Source organism: Anopheles coustani, chromosome 2 (genome assembly GCF_943734705.1).
Source record: "Anopheles coustani chromosome 2, idAnoCousDA_361_x.2, whole genome shotgun sequence".
NCBI lineage: Eukaryota > Metazoa > Arthropoda > Insecta > Diptera > Culicidae > Anopheles > Anopheles coustani.
This window is the reverse complement of record NC_071289.1, coordinates 20,272,270-20,293,915: the sequence shown is the minus strand read 5'-3', so window position 1 is coordinate 20,293,915 and position 21,646 is coordinate 20,272,270. Positions and strand designations below refer to the sequence as shown.

General features: G+C 40.5%; 1 protein-coding gene across 1 annotated transcript; it reads left to right on the top strand.

Annotated features, from left to right (window-relative positions):
• The first annotated feature begins 13,988 nt into the window (after positions 1–13,988).
• On the top strand, positions 13,989–14,458 carry LOC131264060 (uncharacterized). The gene is made up of 2 exons (XM_058266349.1): positions 13,989–14,031; positions 14,099–14,458. The coding sequence occupies exons 1-2, from the start codon at positions 14,017–14,019 to the stop codon at positions 14,456–14,458; spliced, it is 375 nt and encodes a 124-aa protein (XP_058122332.1). The 5' UTR covers positions 13,989–14,016.
• Positions 14,459–21,646: the final 7,188 nt, after the last annotated feature.

Sequence of the window (21,646 nt, the reverse complement as noted above, 5' to 3'; positions counted from 1 at the left end):
TTTCGATAAGGGTTGGCTTAAGATTGCCGTTTCCTACTTTCTGCCCTTCAGCACCGCCATCTTCCACCTTCCCCGGTGTGGTTAAGGAACCCTTTCGTACGGGGTTCGGAAGTGGAACATTTTTTTCGATTCCGCACACCCATTTCCACCTCCCTCCCACCATTTTTCCGTTTCGCTCCTTTTGAATGCGATTTTATTTTATTTCGTACTTTGCAATGTTTCTTTGTTTGTTAGGATTTTTATGATTTTCTTATTTGCACCCTTAGCGTCCGCTCGGTTACGTCCTTCCAACTTTCCCTGCCCAGAAGCCGTGCCGTGGCAACGCGCTTTCGAGCGGTGATTGTTTAGCATGTATTTAAAAGCAAAACAACAAGGCAAAGCCAGCGCCAACAATCGGGCAAGAAAAAGTAAATCGCCGGACGCAAACCGATTAAAAACCCAACGTGCCAGGAGGGCGAAGGGCTGATCTACTTCCATCTCCTTCACCCTTCCCCCTCTTTCGCCTCTTTTCCATCGACACTTTTTTTAGTCTTCTTCCGTTGTTATACCTCCCTCTTACTTGATTGTGGGAGGCAGAAGGAAGCAGTAGGCCCGGGGCGCGGTAAGCGTCGTACATGTTACACAGCCGGTGCCAGGGGCAAGGGATGGAACGCGGGCGGTGTACGGGAGACGGAGCGGTTGGTGGGCAACGGTTTTCGAACAACGAAAACGAGCGCTAGGACCGAACTGGGAAGCCTAGAAAGGCCGCGAAGGGTGCGGGACGTTAGGGAGTGCAGGGGTTGGTGGTGTACCAGAGGACGCCTTTTACCGAACCGATTTTACCGAGTGGATAATTTTTGAATGCGCACTGAGAACCGACCGGGTCGGAAGAAAAGACAAAAAACGCGTTTAAACCAAAACAAGAACGTCAAAAGAAAGAAAAGTAGTGAGTTTTGCCAAGAACCGCGAGCTGCTGGCGAGAGGACGCGGGTGAGAGAGCGAACGTTAGCTCTTAAAAGTCATAGTCAGCGCAAGGGGGTACCGGGTGCCGGGCGAAGAAGGGGCCGCGAGATGACTCGCCTCGCGGTCTTTCGAGTGGCACACGAGGGGTGGTGCGGGGAGTAGTTTGGTGGTGGAAAATGAATGATTTATTTTTTTTCCTTTCCATCTTTCGCCGTACGTCGCACCGTGTCGTCTTTCAGCTTCATTCCTCCTTACGCCCCTTCCTCCGCGCCAGCTCCCTTCCGTGTCCACCAAACGATCGATCGGCTGCTTGTACCGCACAGTGGCACAAGCGCTGGACAATTGACACAAATCCATGCTTCATGTATAAAAAAACAATACAATTTACCTGCTTATGCCTAAGCGATTAATGTTTTGACCTGTTATTTTTTACCATGTTTTCTCATCAAGAAAAATCTAGTAATGAAAAATCTCTTATAAAACGCATTCGTGAAATTGAAAAACCTACACGCAGTAAACGTGTTAAAGTTATGTTAGCGACACGCTTTTCAGTTCGTCTTGAGATTTTGTGTTTAATTGTGTTAGGGCATGTTGAGAAGGCCTTCGTTCATTCTAAACTATCTTAATCAATAAGAAAGCATCCATTTTTTATTTCATAATAAAAGGAGAACGGAGAAAAGAGAACGATCATGATGAAAAGTTTTTAGTTTGTCTTTGCTACAGCGACCTTCATGTTAGTTTATCAAACGAAAATGTTGTGAAAAATCTTGAAACCCGTCTCACGTCTATACCTGAACCACTGTGCACCGTGACAAATGCGCCCGAACGTGTGTCCGACTCTTCCTACTCGTTCAAGAGCGAGCAACAGAAGAAAAAAGCGCCAGCGCGTTGGAACGAGCGTCGGTCAGTTTTAGGACATCTCGCAATGGTAGGGACGGTGTTTGGGGTAGCGATTGGCTCCCCCGACCCGACCCCATCCATCGTAGCACAAACACCTTAAGAATATATGTATCCCCAACCAAGACGATTCCCGCAACCGAGAGAAACCAGTGATGCCGTGTTGTTCAAACTGCGCGTCTGCGAAAATGTGGTTTGCTACCTTCTTCCATCACCCAACCCGGACTCCCTAGAAATGACCCAAAAGGGCGAGATAAAGCTAGTACAGAGTCACGGGTGTGCAGCGAAGGTTCCAAGCGAACGACTGATCGTTGATGATTGTTTTCTTTTTATAAGACACCGGAGCGAGAGAGAATAAGCATATTTTTCTAGCTTATCGATTGATCAAAGTTTTTTGATCTGCTTGAGATGGACAGACATGAATGAGATGCACTAGAATAACATGAATTGGATGCTTAACTTATTAATGGAAACAGCAAATAAGGCACCTTTGAAATGTCCTGTTCGTCATTCCAAGGTGCAATATACTCTGCTGCAAGTGACTCATTGTGTGATCAGATAATCGTTTAAAGCAACGAACTCGAACGAAATAATCACTACATGGATTAAAGCAAATCGCGGCAGCCAACTTTCCTGCCGGACCGGAATTGGGTTGCATTTTGCTCGGTTTATTGCCAGTGTGTTTAGGAATAACCTGTGACAGCTGATGCTACCTGTCGGTTGGAAAAATGCAGCATTTACTGGGTGAGAAAGGAAATCGATTTAGCATCGGCACTTCAGTGAACCCCATCACGGTCGAATGGCTACAATGAGTAAATATAACGAGACGAAAACGCTCGGAAAGGTCATGCTGTCGTGCGGAGGGCAGCGTCACAACACTTTGCAAAAACAACACAGAGCGCCTCTGATTCTCTGATTCTCGAGCATAACCGATAGATTTCGCCGAGAGACATTTTAAGATAAGAGTGAAGGGACACTGCAAATCAAGGTAGGCATTACTTACCATCAAATTCAATTCAATTGTCTTCAGATCACCTCATCGTCGGCAGTAACAGGGAAAAAGCTTTTCCCTCAGTCCAGTTCAATCTACAAGGTTATCGGAAAACGCACTAGCAGCCGCACTAGCCTACCGCAGGCTTTATCGAAGCGACCGTAGGATTTGTTTGTAAACAATTTGTATGTTCCTGACCTTCACTACACTTACGCCACCAAAACAGGGAAAACGCACGATATACGCACTATCGAGAAACACGGAAATTATAACAAACCATACCAGACGGAGCAAAACCTCGAATTCGGTACGTCGCTTCGGGTGTTTGCACTTTTTTGGTTGTTTTACCTTCACGCAGTCTGCGCTATGTGAAGACAGCACACTTTGTGCAAAACTGTACGGTAGGTTCGCATACGTTTTGCCACTCTAGAAACGGCGCTGCAGCAAAGTGAGTTTGAATGCAGTTGCTTATTCCAAATGGGTTCCAAGCTGCATAATAATTTTTAAAAACCGCGCTGATTTTATTCACAACACTCGTAAAAACGACATACGCAGCTGCGAGAACAAACCGAGAGTTCCGTATGCATTCTTCGGACTCGCACTCATTCGCGTAAAAGGAACGGCGTACCCAGATCTGACATCGCAATCGCATTCACCGAATGTCATCCGAACGATGAACACAACGACGCAGCTACGAAGAAAACAATAAGCGAAGAGCAGAGAAGCTAAAACTTTCGAAGATGCAGTAGCGCAAGTAAACACCGATAACTCTGTGTATGTCGAAATCACTTCACTTTTACGAGCATACGAGCATGATGAATCATGTTTACGATAACTACAGCGGTACTCAATGCTTTAACTTGCGTACACAAATGCTGCAAAAGTTGGATTGTTTGCGGAAACACTGCTGGTATAATGTAACCTCACGCTAAAAGGAAAAGTCGTCGAATGCGCAGTGACGTGGTGTTGGGTATGTTACATTTATAAAGGAACTGTTCTGATTTGAGTCGTTTCGAGGGAACGGGTTATAAACAAAACGATTAATAAACAAATTATATGTTAGTTTAAAATGATATAACAAAGCATGATTAATTTTAATTATACTAATAAATTATTCGATATGAACTTACAACAGCGTTCATAAATCTTATAGTAAATGCATGTGGAACTACATGCTACATCGATCCGGAACGCAACTCCCGTACCACGGTCACTAAACAAAAATGCAGATCTGTTTGAACATTTTATTACAACCATCAAAAAAAAATTATTAAAAAGCATTTCTTTTCCTTTAAATAAAAATTCACAATATTGATCAAACACGGTGTACCATTACCATATACGAGCAAACCAAAATAATATGGAAACGTCCGAAAAGTTTATCTTTAGCTTTACCGAACCGACTACTTTCGCCTATTATAATTAAATCCTACTACACAACCTATCATATCCGATGATCCCCGCTTTCACCAATCTTCATGACCATAAAAGAGGATGTTTTTTGATGACACTTTAATTATGCTTGATTGGGAAATTTGGGAATTGTTTGTTTACATATTACCGAATTATACTCTTGATTTACCGAACGTATTAATGCTATAGCCATACAATACTACCAGAGACTTTTACTCAACCAATTGCCAATATAGTAAACAGCCGTCCTCCGGATAAGTGTTGAAAAAGCTCAATTCATACGTTTTTACCAATAACAGTTATTTTTAGAAAATTGTCAGTTCAATTGAATGACAGTATAGGTTGGCTCCAGTTTTCCCCGCTTGACGATTTCGAGCAATCTTCCTAAAAACGTCCTAAAGTGAAACAAATATCGAGCAGTTTTGTATGGTATTGCTCGAAAAAGTAGAACGATTGCTCGAAAACGTCCTACTTTTGTTTTACCCCCATACTAAAAAGTAGAACGTACATTTGTTCCGCGCGTAGGACTTTGTAGCACGAAGCCTAGCGGGCCGTCGACCTCGTTTGACAAAACGTTCGAAACTGGTTGGACGGAAGATTTGAGCATGGACTAATAAACGAATGGTGCAGGTTTCTCGCTTCAGACTACTTTGGTCAATTAGAAATGTATTTCAATTAAAGCATTGAATGTGTTATTGTAAACCTACACGGCAAATCAAGGAAGTAAAACGGCGTACACAACGATTGGTAACCATTGATTTGATGGTAAAACACAATAACACTATTTACCACTGAGAATTCAGATGAGGTGAATGTACATAAGCAACGTTTGTTCTGTGTCGGTAAAGTTTTTTGTAAGAATTATAATCGTAGAAAACATGGAAATTTGGCATAAACTTTTGGGTGATACTCCCGGATTACGTCACCGTCAAAGTCCCATTTGGTGCAAGGTTACTCTTAAGCAGTTCCAGCAGTCTTGATTTGGTGACGAAAACCGAGGCCGCCCTGTACATTTCTTCCTGTAGCTGAGTGAAATTCGTTAAAATTTGAAGAGAACAGAATCAGTTGGAGCAATAGAACAAATGATCTTCTCTCGTCTCTCGCTGCTGGATCGAGGATGATCACCACTACACCGTCAACGCAATCTGAAGTTGACTTGCTCGCCCTGAACCGTGCCATGAGCCAGTTGTCGTTAAATCGTCGTAGAGAGCAGTTTACAGGCTAGTTTTACAACTTCGAGGACCCATCCAAGATGTCTTCGGTAAGAATCGAGCATCAAACGGAAACTTTGTTCAAGAAGAATCTAAGCTTCACTTTTTACTATGACAGAGAAACCCGCAACTGGATGCGTACATTATGGAGGTGATAGAGGATGCCCGCCATGCAATTTTAGATATCCAGAGCACAATAATCCAGCTACAGCAGGGAAACTGTATTCCACTATCCCGTAATTTTTTTAATACTATGCGGCTTAATATACGGATACTAAATTTCATGTTTTCGAAAATAAGGCATGAAGTTGATTCAACTCACAGGTACTGGCTGCGGGCAAGGCATATATTACGCGAAGAGGGGAATTGGCATTTTTGGAGGGATTTAATAGAAAATATTCTCATGGTCTACGAGAGATCGCTTGTTAGATGGGAGGATGGGAGATGGGTAAGGAGTATACACTGATCCTTTTCAATAAATATGTAAACAATATCGTCCAAAATTAATCAATGAAGTATCGTAACAAATATGTGTTTATCGCTAGAGAGATCTAGTTAATTTTTGTTAACGAATGGTGTATAGATTGATAGAGGGGGGCCACCATTATCCACACATCCGAATCATAAACATTTGGCATCACCCCCCTCACCCTCATTTTCAACGGATTTTATTCTTGCTTATTTCAGCTTGATTTTGCTTTCAGCGATGTTTGTGCGCTAACGTTTAAGACAAACAGAAGGTTTTTGTCGACCGCCTTGATAGCGCACGCAGTTTGAAGCGATCGTAAAATGGACGCTCCCGAAGAGGGAGGTGCTCGATGCCACCGCGACGAAGATGAGATCATCGTTTATAAGCAATCAATCTACTTATTTTATTTATTGCTCGATGTTTGTTGCAGACAGCTAAGTTTAGATAAAGTTTCGTTCCAGTAGCAGTATACTGTTTTTCTGACATTAATACACAGACACAAAACAACTATTCAAACCGTACTCCCTTAGAAAATCATACACATTTTTGTCCTTTTTCAGAAAAGATTTTTTGTCTCATCTCAATCCTGTGGAGTAGTATGAGGTATTAACATGGTTGACCACCATATGTTAACGCAAAGAATACCTACACCATGATAGCAAAATTCATGGAAAAAATATAAAACGAAAGTAAAGGTTTTTCGTTAATAATAAATTAAACACAATTATTTGATATGTAAACCAATGCTTAACTCACTCTTACAATCATCGGACGTCGAAATGAGGTCATCAAGTCCCATCAATTCTCAGTAGGCGTGGTGATCTCACCAACGAACAAGCACAGACTTGATTATTTCTCTCTTTCTTTCTCCTTCCTCTCGCTTTCTCTCTCACTCTCACTCACTATCTGTCATCATTTAAAATCGTCTAAAATGGAACATATGACGACTGGAAGTTATTTTCTCTATGGAAGTATCTGTACAAACATTTTTTATCACTTTTCCAAATAACCGATTTCCCTTCGTCGAAAAGTACAAGTCTTGCAGATGTTTTTGCAACTTGCAAAAATAATAACACATTGAAGCTTCTCTTCGAACATCGAACGAACATGAACAGTGGTGCAGCAGTATGTTTACACTCAACGCCAAAGATATAGTACGGCAAAGAGAGAAGGCTTGATCGAGCACGCATACCAATGAACGATCGAATCTCGTCGGGATCGTATGAATCCACCACTTCGTGGGAAGGCAGTTACATAGGGAGCGTGAAACGATTCAGTTGAATTTTCCTTCTTACTCGACGCGACTTGTCGATGCGCGATGAATAACAATATGGTAAGCACGGAGTAAGAAATCCTAATTTTGCATTGCAATTAACCTGATTCTCAACCGTAACCTCAAATTCCCCACAGGAATATCGACCCTCAAATATAAAGAAGATCTTACCGAAGTTGGAAGAAGGCAAACGTACGTTTGATTATTTCTGTTTTTTACTGAATGAATTTAAACGCTTCGATTCGATCACATTCAACCGACAACTGGCATCCAGCATAAGGGACAACATAGCGAAAGTGCACGAAATGTATACTTCTTTACGTCCATTTACTGAAGACTTCGAGTCGATGGGATTAGAAACGTCTGAACTAGTTCGTTCCGTTATGGAGCATGAGCCGAAGTGGCAAGATATGTGCTCCTATTTCGAGGAGCTTCTCGCCTCCTATGACATAACAGTGGAAGTTTTCGGGAGCGACGTGAACAAATTTTATAATAATATATAATAAATTAAACTAATATAAGCTTAATGGACATAACTTGCTTTCTGTATTGATTGAATTTAATCGATGACAAGTTAAAAGTGCCAAGTGGAAGAAGGTATTTGTAAAGGATTGATAGATTTATTAATTGTTCATTTACGGAACACCAAGGCCATTATAGGGAGTAAATGAATTGCTGTTTGAATTGAAGTTCGTAATAACCAGCGTAATTCAATGAATGTTCACGAACACATATGCTGCAAAGTTGTCCATTAAAAGCTATCACCCACCGTATTCGTTAGCTATTTGCTTGATCTATGCCTCACAACCTTCATCTTTCAACCCGTTTGCCTATCAACCCTTCTCCTTCCGTATGTCTATGCCGTTACCATACAGCTATTTGCTGCAAGCATCGTAGGCACGTAGAAAAGGCGTTAACAAGTATTCCAGGGGTCGGCAATCCCTTTTAATTTTTTATATTGCTCGAGACGAGTTTCATGTTCTCATGTCCATGGATGAGAGAAATCGGAGATTTCATACCATTTTATGATGTTAGTTTGATCGTTTAGTTGCTTCTTATTTTAAGCTTGTTTAAATTTTTTTTAATGTAAAAATGAGTCTTAGTATGCGGAGTAAAGTTGAGTTTTGTTTCAACTGAAGATATCGTTTGATGGACGCATCACTTCTGAAAACGTGTTGCTGGTCAGCCTTTGGTGACCCCTGGTTAATACTAACTGGTACTCTCCTCCTATCCGCCTCGCAATCCTTTTTTATGGAGCCGACGACCCTAAGCCCAAGAGGTTATTTTACGATTTCAGCAAACTCGTGTTCGCTGAAAACGATAGATGGAACCCTGTCTGTCTGGCACGTCTCTAATATCACTGGAATCAGTGACGAACATCTGATAATAATCCTCCACGTCGAAGATGCAAAATCGAACGAATAACTCAACGATCGGTCGGCGCGTCATAAAAAATGATGATTTATGATCATCGCGCTACCGCTTACTCCACGTAGTGCTCCGTGAAACCTCTATTAATTGCCATTTACGAACATCGTTAGACGTAAAATTCCATCATCAAGCACAATAAAAATAAAAGATCGCCTCGGTGCACATCGGTCCAAAATGCAAGTCGGAGCAGATGCACACGCTGGGGAGCTCGTGTCATGGTTGTTGTTGCAAGGGAGTTGTAAAACATGTGGAAACCACACACACACACACATACACACGCACATCTTCTTCTTTCATATTCATCTTCTTTCAAATGTCGCGACACTTCTCCGAAGTTGAAGTTAACCAGTCATTCTTAAAGCGATCCGTGCAAGTGCGTCCTTTCTTCGCAGCTTAGTGCAAGGCGAACGGTCTGGGGCTATATTAAGTCGTGTCGTTTGGCTGCCTGCTGGATCCGATCCGTTTCGATTACTCTTTTATGGCACTCCATTTGTGAGGGTACCTTGATCGAGTGTAAAGGATCGACTCCTCACCAGTGAGCATATTAATTCAGATCAACAAAGCGAACAGGACATATAGCCCAATAACACGCATGTCGATAGAAATATAACAGAAGCATTATTCATAACTTCAAATTTCATTCAAAAGGGTCTCGAATGAAGCATGAGTGTTGTAAAATTGAATAAAATACCAAAATAAATAAAACAAGGTGTATTTATGTGTGCCGAGAAATACACAAAAAAATACTTTAAAATATTAACCAACATCGTTTTGAGAACCACTGGCTTTAGCAAATGTCTTCTGCGCGGAACGTTTCTGGAGGACAGTAGGTTATGAGTAATTGCAAAAAAACGCTTGCAACGTTTGTTTATTTCTTGCATAGCGGATACAACATCCGGTCGTCTGTTGTGTGTGGTTTATTTTTAACTTTTAATGGTCGTATTTCACACAACGAGCAAAATCTGACAAGATTTCTCCTATTGCATTGCCTCCCGTTTCCACATTGCGGGCTTTTACAGAACACGGTAGAGTGCATGAATAAATCTTTCTGTCTCGCCTGTGGAACACTTGGAAAAGCTGATCGAGTACGCACACTATCACGCACGCACGATCGACTCGTACTCCCAACTGAGCTTGACGTACACCACCAGTACCGTCACTGAAGCTAGTCATCGTTGGAACGTCGTAGGAAACAGTTCGCAGGCCAGTTTATCCCCTTCGTGGTCCCATCGAAGATGAATTCGTTTTCGGTAAGTTCGAAGACTGAAAGGCAAGGTTTGTTCTACCAAACTTAATCTTAACTTTCTGCCTTGATAGGAAAACCAACCACCGAATCAGGCTGCATCGCCGCACGTGCAGCAATTACTGGCGACAGGAATCAGTGCAGTTTTTATTATCAAGCAGACTCTCAACGAGCTAATGCAAAAGAACTATATTCCCCTAAACCGTGTTTTGGCAGATTTATTGCGGTCCAGTGTGAACAATATCAATGAAATGTACATCAAACTTCTCTATGAAGCTGAGTGCTATCGTGACATCCCGCAGTGGCTACAAATGGCCTTGGCAACACAACAGGATTGGGCGATTCTGAAGAATTTCATGGAAGGCTTATTAATGCATTATCTGAACATACTGGGATGCTGCGGCGAGGGAATATTTTACTTTAATTTCCAGTAAATGTAATCAAAATATTGTCCAACATTGAATAATAAACTAATATCATAGAAGTTGATAGTTTTTGTAGAATGGTGTATAGATTGATAGAGACGACGTTAACGTATCCGAAATATGAACGTTTCAAATCCGAAACATAAAAAGGGGCTTATAATTGATCATAACGAATATTGAGAAACATACCTCAAAGCCTTGCATGTGAAGTATGTCTAAATGCTATTTGATGTTTTACTATTTACTAAATTTATTTTCCACAATGGCCAATTAAGTTTGCGAAAATAATCTGGACTTTTTGGAATAAAACGGGTAAAGTTATTGCAGCAAAATTTAAGTAAGCTCCAAGTTGAATTTTCTATTCCGATTTAATCCCTTCGTTATCTAAAATTTGCTTCGGTTGCACATTCCTTTTGATGGAGTAATCGGAAGCGAGACGATCGTAAATCATCAATGTTTATGGCATGAACCGACTTCTCGATCCTTGAACCGAACGAAGCTCGATCCTCCTTCTTCAATGCACGTGATTGAAGTTTCTACTTTTCGTTCTTCGTCCGTTGATTCCGCTTTGAGCGATATTCGCGGTATGTTTGTGCGCTAACGTTTGAGACAAACAGAGAGGGATTTTGTTCGTTTTTATAGTGAACGCAGTTTGAAGCGCTCGTAAAATGGACTCCCTCGCAGAGGGAGGTTCTTGGCGAATCAATTCATGGAAAAAGACGAGATCATCGTTCAGAAGCATGTCCACTTATTTTGTTTAATACTCGCTGTTCATTTCAATCAGCTTATTTAAGATATTCTTTCAAACGCCCGCAGTAGCACGCCGCCTTTTCTGTCATTTTTGCACAAGATAAAAAAAGCATGTGATATGTTACAGTTGTACACAGTTGGTACACAGTTGAAACAAACCTTTACAGTGGATTTCTCTAACTATTTTTTTCATGAATTTGAAAAATCAATCATTTTGTTTTGTTTCAAATTTTCGCATGAAAAGATGTTTGATACGCTAGTACTATCAAATAGTCAAACAAATATGTTGTTATTTTTAAGCTGTCTGACTACCTGATACTTGAGTCTGAAAAAGCAACTTCTCATTATTTTCTCAAATAAAATGTATCCTATTTTTTTAACTTTGTGAGGTTTTGTTAGTATACTAACTAAATATATTTATAAGCGTCTGGATTTGATTGTCACTGTGATTGTTTGTGGATCATATATCAAATCATATTTCTCGCATATATCCTGTGAGGGAAAATGAGGGCAGCCATCAATAAGATCATCATCATCATCTTCGTGTTAAATTATTTGGCCGCATTGTTAAATACATATATGTTGTTTTGTTTTGTTTTTGTTCCAAACATTCTGTTTCTTTAGTGATCTTACGAAACCATGCAGTAATATACCAATATATAATGTATCGAGAATTCCGTTTATGTAAACTTGAATACAAGTCCAAGGACTCAATTTCCTCTCAATTAGCCTTCTGAACGAGGAAATTATGTAAAAAAAAAATAGAAAAGAGTAATATTGTTTGTTAATTTGTCTATGTTGTCCTGCACAAAATAAATGTAATAAACTAGTTATATTAGATAGGTTGGGAAGCTGTCGATGGTATATGCTATCTATTGATAAGACGAATGCTAGTTAGTAAAAGAAATTGCATTCCATAGAGCAATGAAATTTATTTCGTTAACATCATTTTCGAATCATGTATGCTTGCTCCTCGAACGAACACGGAAGATTATGCAAATGGTATGAAATACATGCTGGTTCCCGATAAAATCCTCTTTTCGAGAAAACTGCGACTCTATGCCCAAGAGGTTATTTTACGATCGCATTGAACTTCGCGATGGAAAGACGATCGGTGGAACACCGTATGTCTATCTCGTCTTTAATATCGTTGCAATAAGTGACGAACATCGTTCGAAGCGAAATCTACTATAGACGAAAGAATAAGCACGGATCCTTCACGTCGAAGATGCAAAATCGAACGTGCAATTCAACGATCGGCAGGCGCGCCATAAAAATTTGATGATTTATGATCTTCTCGCTCGCTTGCTCCAAGAAGTGCTCCGTGAAACCTCTGCTAATTCTGGTTTACGAACACGGGTATTAACGTACGTAAAATTCAATTCAATGCTAGCTTAATATTTTTCTTAACCCATCTGACGAAGCGTTCTATCATCAAGCACAACTGCCGCTTTGGTGATCTTTCGCGAAAAAAAAGCAAAAGATCGCCTCGGTGCACATCGGTGCAAGATGCAAGTCGGAGCAGATGCAAACGTTGAGGAGCTCGCGTCATGGTTGTGTTTGCAAGGGAGTTGGAAACATGAGGAAACCACACACACACACACACACACACACACACACATCGTAGATGTGGAGCACAAACGAATGGAATTCCGTTGCGACATTCGTTTTTGTTGTGACACACTTTAATCTTGCTTCAAATGTCGGGACACTTCTCCGAAGTTGAAGTTAACCAGTTATTCTTAAAGCGATTTGAATTACCAATCAAAATACACTGACATCTAACAGCTGTTTAAGGATGGAAATAATGAAATGAACCCTATTTCGTACGCCCATCGAATCTTACAGAAGAATTGTATCATTCGATTAGACGACATTTAATTTAAACCCAGCACCTGATGACGTCCCTTCTAATATCTCTGATTGGTAGGTGGTTGTGATCAATACAGATTTCAAGTCTGCATTTGACCTTCCTCTCAGGTCGCTGCTATAAGGTATAAGTTGAGAATTACTTTTCACTCCTCCTTTGTGGACCCTTCCGGGGTTCCTCAGGGAAGCGTCTCCTCCTGTTTTCCATTTTCATCAACGACGGCGTAAGTGCTCTTCCTGATGATGAGCTCCTGCTATATACCGACGATTTTAAGATTTTCCATCCTGTTTCCTGCCTTTTAGAGATCCCTTGATAAATTCAGAGCTCTTTCCCCCAAATGTTACGTCATGGCGTATTCATTCAGATAGACAGAGTGAACAGGACACTTGGCCTAATAACACGCATGTCGGCAGATATATAGCAAAAGCGTTATTCATTACGACAAGTTTCATTCAAAAAGCTCTCGAATAAAGGATGAGTAATGCAAAAATTGAAAAAAATACTTATACAAACAAAGCAAGGTGTATGTTAATGTCGTTAGGAATATATAAAAAAATACTTAAAAGTGGATGTTAACCAACAACGTTTTGAGAACCACTGATTTTAGCAAATGTGTTAAGGTGGTGGGAGGGTTGGGGGGGGGGGGGGGGTGTTTTTTGCTCTGGTTTTGTAAACTTTAACTGTTTTTCTGTGTGGAACGTTTCCTGGAGGACAGTGGGCTATGAGTCATTGTGAAAACGCTTGCAACGCTTTTTATTTCTTGCAAAGCGGATACAACATCCGGCCGTCTGTTGTGTGTGGTTTATTTTTAACTTTTAATAGTCGTATTCCACACAACGAGCAAAATCTGACAAGATTTTTTCTATGGCCTACCCTCCCGTTTCCACATTGCGGGCTTTTACAGAACACGGTAGAGTGCATGAATCAATCTGTCTCGCCTGTGGAACATTTGGAGAAGCCTGACCGAGTACGCACACCATCATGCACGATCGACACGTGCTTCCAACTGAGCTTGATATACACCACCAGTACCGTCCCTGAAACTAGTCATCTTTGGAACGTCGTAGGAAACACTTCACAGGCCAGTTTATCCCATCGAAGATGAATTCGTTTTCGGTAAGTTTGAAGACTGAAAGGCAAGGTTTGTTCTACCAAACTTAATCTTAACTTTCTGCCTTGATAGGAAAACCAACCACCGAATCAGGCTGCATCGCCGTACGTGGAGCAATTACTGGCGACAGGAATCAGTGCCATTTTTTTTCTGAGGCAGACACTGAACGAGCTAATGCAACAGAACTACATTCCTCTAAACCATGTTTTGGAAGATTTTTTAAGATCTAGCGTGAAGGCCATAGATGATATGTATGTCAAACTTCGCTATGAAGCTGAGTGCTATCGTGACATCCCGCAGTGTCTACAAGTGGCCTTAGCCACAGAACAGTATTGGATCATACCAAAGAATTTGATGGAAATAATTTTAACAAATTATCACAACATGTTGGAAATCGACGGCGAGGGAATATATTATCATGATTTTCAGTAAATGTAATCAAAATATTGTCTAACTTAAACAATAAATTATACATATACTTTAATACAATTGCTAAGATCATCGTATTTGTCGAATGATGTATAGATTGATAGAGGCGTCGTTAATGTATCCGAAATATGAACGTTTCAGATCCATAATATAGAAAGGCAAATAATGGATCATGCCGCGTAATTAGAAAGTTACCTCAAAGTCTTACATGTTCAAAATTTTAGAGTGCTATTTGATGTTTTACTGTTTAGTAAATTTATTTTCAATATCAATACATATTAAATATTCAATATTCAACTAAGATTGAGCAAGATTTACCGTGTGGCAATGCCATCTGAATAAACATGCTTTGTTCCTGGATTCTAGACAAGATTCATTAAACTGTGAAAACATTTAGAACAATCAACAGTAAAAATGTTGCACTACCATTTTCTTAGGGGCAGGATTCGGCCCTCGGGCCGAACTTTGACGAGCCCTGGGCTAAACAGTTCCCAGGCCCAACATATAGAAATTATTTTAGTCCTGACAAAGTCATATTAGCGAAAACGTGTCAAAGCAGCAGATTCCATCAAAAACAAATTTGTATTATTATTTTCTTTATTTGTGTATACCTTGACCCTTATCTCACACATATTTCACGATCACATCAAACTTCGCGTTTTCTGGAAAGGCGAGTTCGTCTTCCTAACTCGTCTCAAGCATTCTCTATAAAAATCAACGGAAAGGGCGCAAAGAAGATGGAATAAGACCGGATAATAATCCCACACGTCGAAGACAGTGCAAAATCGAACGAATAACTCAACGATCGGTCGGCGCGCCATAAAAATTGATGATTTATGGTCATCGCGCTCCCGCTTGATCCTCGCATCGTTCCACGTAAAGTTCCATCATCAAGCACAACTGCCGTTTTGGTGCTCTTTCGCGAAAAAAAAGCAAAAGATCGCCTCGGTGCACATCGGTGCAAGATGCAAGTCGGAGCAGATGCACACATTGGAGAGCTCGTGTCATGGTTGTGTTTGGAAAGGAGTTGGAAAACATTTAGAAACCATACACACACATCGTAGCAGTGGAGCACAAACACATAGATTGTTGGGGCAATTCCGTTAGTGCTAATCGTCTCGGATGTAAAGATCGTGTATTTGTTTCGCAGTGACTCACTTTAAGCTTTTGAAGTTATTTTTTCATGGTGCTACACTTGGGGGGCATGCTGTGCATGATGAGTTGAAGAGCAAACGAAACAGTTGATGGTACGGGTATGGAGAAGATGAAAAACTATACAAGATCATTGCACCCTTCAAATCAGCTTTGAATGACTTAGGAATTGACTGGTTTATACATATGGGGAAGTAATGTTTTCTTTGTTTTACTAAACTTTAAATGTTCTTCTGTGTTAATGGCTTCTGGAGAGTGGGGATATTTTATCTAATATACGAAAAGAAACTGCAAATGGTTTTTTTTATGTTTGCTCAGCGGATACAACATCCGGTCGTATGTTGCGTGTGGTTTATTTTTAACCTCAAACGATATGTTTTAACCGGATGCTATTCTTCGCATTCCATGCCTTTGCTTTGGGGTTCTTTACCACGCCTACTGCGTAATTTGATTCGCCATGGCCTTGGATGGGAACGCAAAAAAGACGCTCGTCTTGTATCAAATCGAAACTTCTGATGCTACACACAAATGTTCTGATGATAAGAAAGTTATCATCAAAGTTATTATTTGGGAGAAAATTTCAAAAAATGCTATCCCCGAAAGTTATTGGTACCACCAATTTTAATCGTCTATTCCTTCAATCAATCAGCATCTTTAAGTAGTCAAGAACACACATTCAAGAGCAATATAAACATCGAATAAGTTGAACACTATTTAGTTTACGATTTATGCGCTTGTTGTTACTGTTTACGTCTGCAAGGCGAAGTTTAATCGACTTAGACACTGACTTGGCCTACCAACACAATCATTGCTAAGATTTATCTTCACACCAGAGAAACCGTTTGTCGATCGGTGTTGATGCAATCGTTGGAGAATGCTTAACAACAAAACAAGTTGAAAGGCAGATGTAAAATGTCAGAAAATAAAATCTACTGAAAACAATACTCACCATTGTTCGCCGACACAAATCCGCCGATCGTAAGAGCCGTCTGAGACGAATGGAAAAGTAATAAAGATTTCGTGCCACGACGCAGATGCATTTCACTTACATTGATTTTCTTTCGTTTTTCAAAATATCATTGTTGAATGGTTAGCAATAATATAATAGCATTTATTGTACAAACAAAGCAGTTAGTTTCCGTCAGCGTAAACCTCCTCCAGCAGCTCGTAGAGGACCAGAAAATCTTCAACAATCGCCCTCAGTGTTCTCCATTTCCGCTCGTACTGAAGAATGCCCCTCAACCACTGCGGGGGATCACGAAATCGTGGACTAATAATTTTTAGTTCACCAAACATACAGTTTACTATGCCTATGTTCATCCTTAGCCAAAAGGCTAACGGTTGGTTGAGGTCTATTAGAATAACCCCATTCATTTGGGCGACCACAACTTGTATGTTGTGGAGCGCGTCAAGTGCTTTTTCTAACTGCGATGGCAAGCTTTCAGGTTCCTGTCACAAACGAAGGAGAACATTATATTTAGTCTAGACAGCAATATTATCCATCAAACTGTATACTCTTACCATATCAAAATCTAGGTCCATCTTTGGGAACAAAAAATTACTTGAATTGAGAGATTTTGCAGGCACACTTAACGAAGCGATGTTTCAGCAACGAATGGCTGTTATTTAGTCATCTTACCGCTCTTTAGCACCGCAAAGTCGTAGCAAGCCGCATCCGATCGTATAGTGGTGTGAGTACTCGAACATGTGAGTCAATCGTTTTTCCATTCTCCCCTTTATCCCGCCCCCTCCTTCCGTTCTTCTCTCCCTGAACATCCTTCTTGAGCCTTTCTAACGCATTGTATTCTGTCTTCTTCCAACAGCGCCGAGTTCAGTTATGTTTTCTTCGAGTCAGCTGCGATTGCTTTCTCTTCTCTTTGTTACTAACCTCGCTCGAAGCGGAAATTTACAAACAATAAAAAAAGCTGAAATACATGGTGGAATGAATTATGGTGGAATCTGTGACAACTCTTACATCATGATCGACAAATCCCAAGGACAGAAAGTAAATAAATGTTCGCGGGGCGCGAGTGGAAATGCATGGTTTATGGGGACAATCCCTTTACCACCAACCAATCTGGAAGTGAGAATCGTAAAATTTTCTCATTTTAACTCACGTGTAAAACTCGAAGGCCCTGAGTTCATGGCCGATTTTAACATTTAGTCGTCGATATATCGGATGGCTAACCAAGAAAAAAGACACTCCAAATTCCTTTTTCTAATTCGTTACTGATTTTTATTGATCAGAAATTATTCGTGGCCATCCAATTCAAAGCATTCTCATAATGCTCGAGTATTTGTAGTAAATAGGTTCGAAGTGTAGGCCATTCCTGCATGGCCATTACCATTCCAAAAGGTAAGTCAACAATGCTCCAGTAATTTTGAATTCCCGCATACTGCTGGTCGATTGTATGTATGCTGGCCCTTAAGATGTAGGGAAAATTGTTGACCAGAGGAAGGCCTCCCCTAGTCCTAAGCGCGTCAAGCGTCACAAAAATAGGAAGGTATGCTCGTCGCATGCTGCTAACAAGATGGCAAATCGCGACCTGCAAATGATACTGATAGTAATCCTGTGAAGCAGAAATCGAGCAACATGTTAAGAAAGAAAAGATAAACATTCTCACTCTACACTCACCTCATAAGACGGCATATTAGTAGCTTCGTCTACCACGGTTGCTCAATCAATGGCTGCTTTTCCGAGGAACTCTGGTTAAGTATGTTACCCTTCGATGGTATCCCTCGTCCAATTGTACGGTTGTGTGAGTGTGCTCAGATGTCGCGTCTCGGGCCTTTTGCTGACGAGTGGAACCTTCCTTCAAGTGCCTCGCTGCTTCTCCGTATTTCAAGAAAACCAGTGGTTCTTAAAAGGGTTTTAGCCGTCCATTGGCCACGTGTAGTTTTCAAATAAACCAAAATGAATTGCACAAATGTTTTATTTTCAAACACCAAACACGACATATCTAATATTTAATTTTCTTAACTGATTTGAATATTTTTAGAAGATTGGATTAACATTAAGCAAGAATTACTTGAAGAATGTAATTGCTAGCAAAAATCTATAGAACTATATGATGATTTGCAAATGATTTTGTCAAAAATGGTACTATTTTCATCTTAATTTATTACGCCCCATTTCTTGTCTCATAAAGTATACATATGTATGTTCCTCAGGCATTTTTGATCCATAAGCATTCGTTAGCGATTCAATGATTACTTATGGATATGGATTATGAATAATTTATCGAAGTTATGAAAAAATAAGCATACAAAATGTGGCTTGTTAAATTTTCATTTGAAAACAACACAGCGAGTGTTGATATTTAATTTCAGGAGCAAGAGCATTTTGTTACACTTTTATAATATCCCAACATTAAACAAAGGGAGCTATCTCCACTTGCATAAGCAAACTCCGTGCCAAAACTGGAATATTTTAAAAGAAGGGATACAACAACTTAAGTTTGAGAACCACTGTTTTTAAAAAAAGGGGGGTCTCATTCTCAGCTTTAAACGTTTTCTTTTTTTTTGGCTTGGAGCTGGTTTTTGTGTCATCGTAAAAAAACAAGAAAAGGGGTAAGAAAACTGCTTTTTGAATGTATTCGCACTATTTTTATAGTTTTTTTTTATAAGGTACACCAAATAAAAACTTCACTGTTGAGACTCAGGGTAGATCGTTTTATTACTTGCCACGCCTACTACGCAAATTGATTCGTCACGGTATAATTTAACGGCCATTATTAAATGTCTAGAAGAGTATGAATAGCTGCTAGGAGTGTGTTTGTCTGGAAGGGGGAAGGGGTAGAGGGAGGGGGGGGGGGGGGGTTAGTGCATTGAATAAGCTAATAGTTGGAACCCCCTTCAGCTTTATGGTTTATGTTATTAACGCGACTGTTTACGTCTAAAATTCGCGATTTGTGTCTCCATAATCGTGCCACACCAGCACATTTAACGCCTTCATATGTTCTTCCACACCAGGGAAACCGGTGTCAGTGATGAAGCAATCGTTCGAGAATACGTGACATCTGTAAAATGACCTAGTTGAAGGGCAGACGGAAAACTTAAGAAAAAAACTACCAAAAACAATGCTGAACGTTGTTCACGTCGAAAAATGCTCCAGCAATACCAGCCGTCCCTTTCACAACTTCCACAAAGGGTATTTTACGATCACGTTCAACTTCGCGTTCGCTGGAAAGACGATCGAAGATAGCCCGTTTGTTTGGCTCGCTTCAGACATCGAAGAAGAACGAACAAGCACGGATAGCAATCGTCCACGTCGAATATGCATTCCCGAACGATTAACTCCATGATCGGTAGGTGCGCCATAAAAATTAATGATTTATGGTCGTCTCGCATCCGCTCACTCTCTCGAGTGCTCCGTGAAAGCTCGACTAATTGTCATTTACGAACATGGATATGAAAATACACACGAAACATTTGACTTAATGCTAGCTCAACTCTATTCTTACCACTTTTCACAGAAGCATTCCATCACCAAGCACTATCACCGCTTCGATGTTGCGTGAAAGATCGCCTCGGTTCAAGTTGGTGCAAGATGCAAACGTTGGAGAATTCATGACATATGGTGTCATGCTTGTGTATGGAAGGGAGATGGAAAACATTATGCAGAGGGTCACAAGCATATGCATTGTCGGGAAAATTCCGATGCCGCAAACCAACCCGGATGTGAAAGTCGTAAAATTTTCTCGCCATGACACCCTTGCGTGCTTGTAAGATTTTTCTCGTTCCGTTACAATCGGAGGTACTGTTGTTTATTAGGAGTACACGGTTTCAACTTTTCGAACAGCAAAGTGACGGTGGTTTGGATGTGAAAAATTTGAATGGAAACACGGTCTTGTCATCGATTATAAATATTTCTTTCTTCCTGCTGGTTTTAAAAATGAGATTTATTGCTTTTACATATGTTATCATTCTGACCAATTATTATACTCATATAGACCTTCACCGTACAGATGGAGCGCCAGTTCGTATGGCCAAAGAAAATCTTCCATAAACTGTCCGTACTCTTTCCATTTGGGCTCAGCATTCAAAGCACGGGTAAGCCAGGAGGGGCGGTTCGGATAGTTAACAAGCTCGCGATGAAGTATTCGGTACAATTCATCTACCCTAGAAATCATACACCAAATGGAGTATGCCCAACGGAATTTCAGTGGGATCTGGATTCGCAAGTTCAGCTCGATGACAGTGCGTCGAATGCACATATAGTAGTAGCATCCTTCAGCGTACAATTCCGACAAGTGTGGTGGCGGAAGGTCATCCCCTGGGACCTTAGAGCCGTGGAGGGAGAGAGGAAGCCGTAACTAGCAGAAGCAGAAAGCTGAAGGTTCTTACCATTTGCTTACCAATTGCATTTTTGATGGAGAAGTTTTGGACCCGAAGTTTTTAAGCTACTGGAAGTTGGTCTAGCTCAAGCAAAGCGCAGGCCACGACTGGCTACTTAAAAGCCCAACATTGATCTCGTAGGTAAGTGGGCTTACGATGGAAGCATGAGTCGATCGTGCAGTGGTGATCGTTGTTTTTCTCTCTTTTTAGCACGACATGTTCGCATAACAACATAGGCTAGCACGATGTGTCCATCTCCCTTCACCATCATTCTCTTCCATATCCCCACTACTCAACGATCATAACGTCGAGGAATACGTTACTCTAGCACATTCCATTTACTTAGATTATTCACTCATTGGAGCTGTTTTGAGTTATTTATTGTTCAAAATTAACATTCCTTAGGATTTGTTGAAAACTAAGACGATGCAAAAATTATGTTTTAACAGAAGAATTGAGCTGTAATAACTTTTCATGTAGTATTAACAGTTTCCATTTTTACAGTTATACATCTTTTGTGGGTGTTAGAATTACAAAAAAAATGGATTCGAATATTCTTTCCACATTGTGGTTGAGGTTTACTAGCTGACTTGACTATATAAAATTTTTGATTAAACATAACATAAGTGTTGTCTAGTATGAGAGGAGGGAGGAGGAATGGAAAAATTACTGTCCATGAGTGTTCATATTTAACTCCACAGC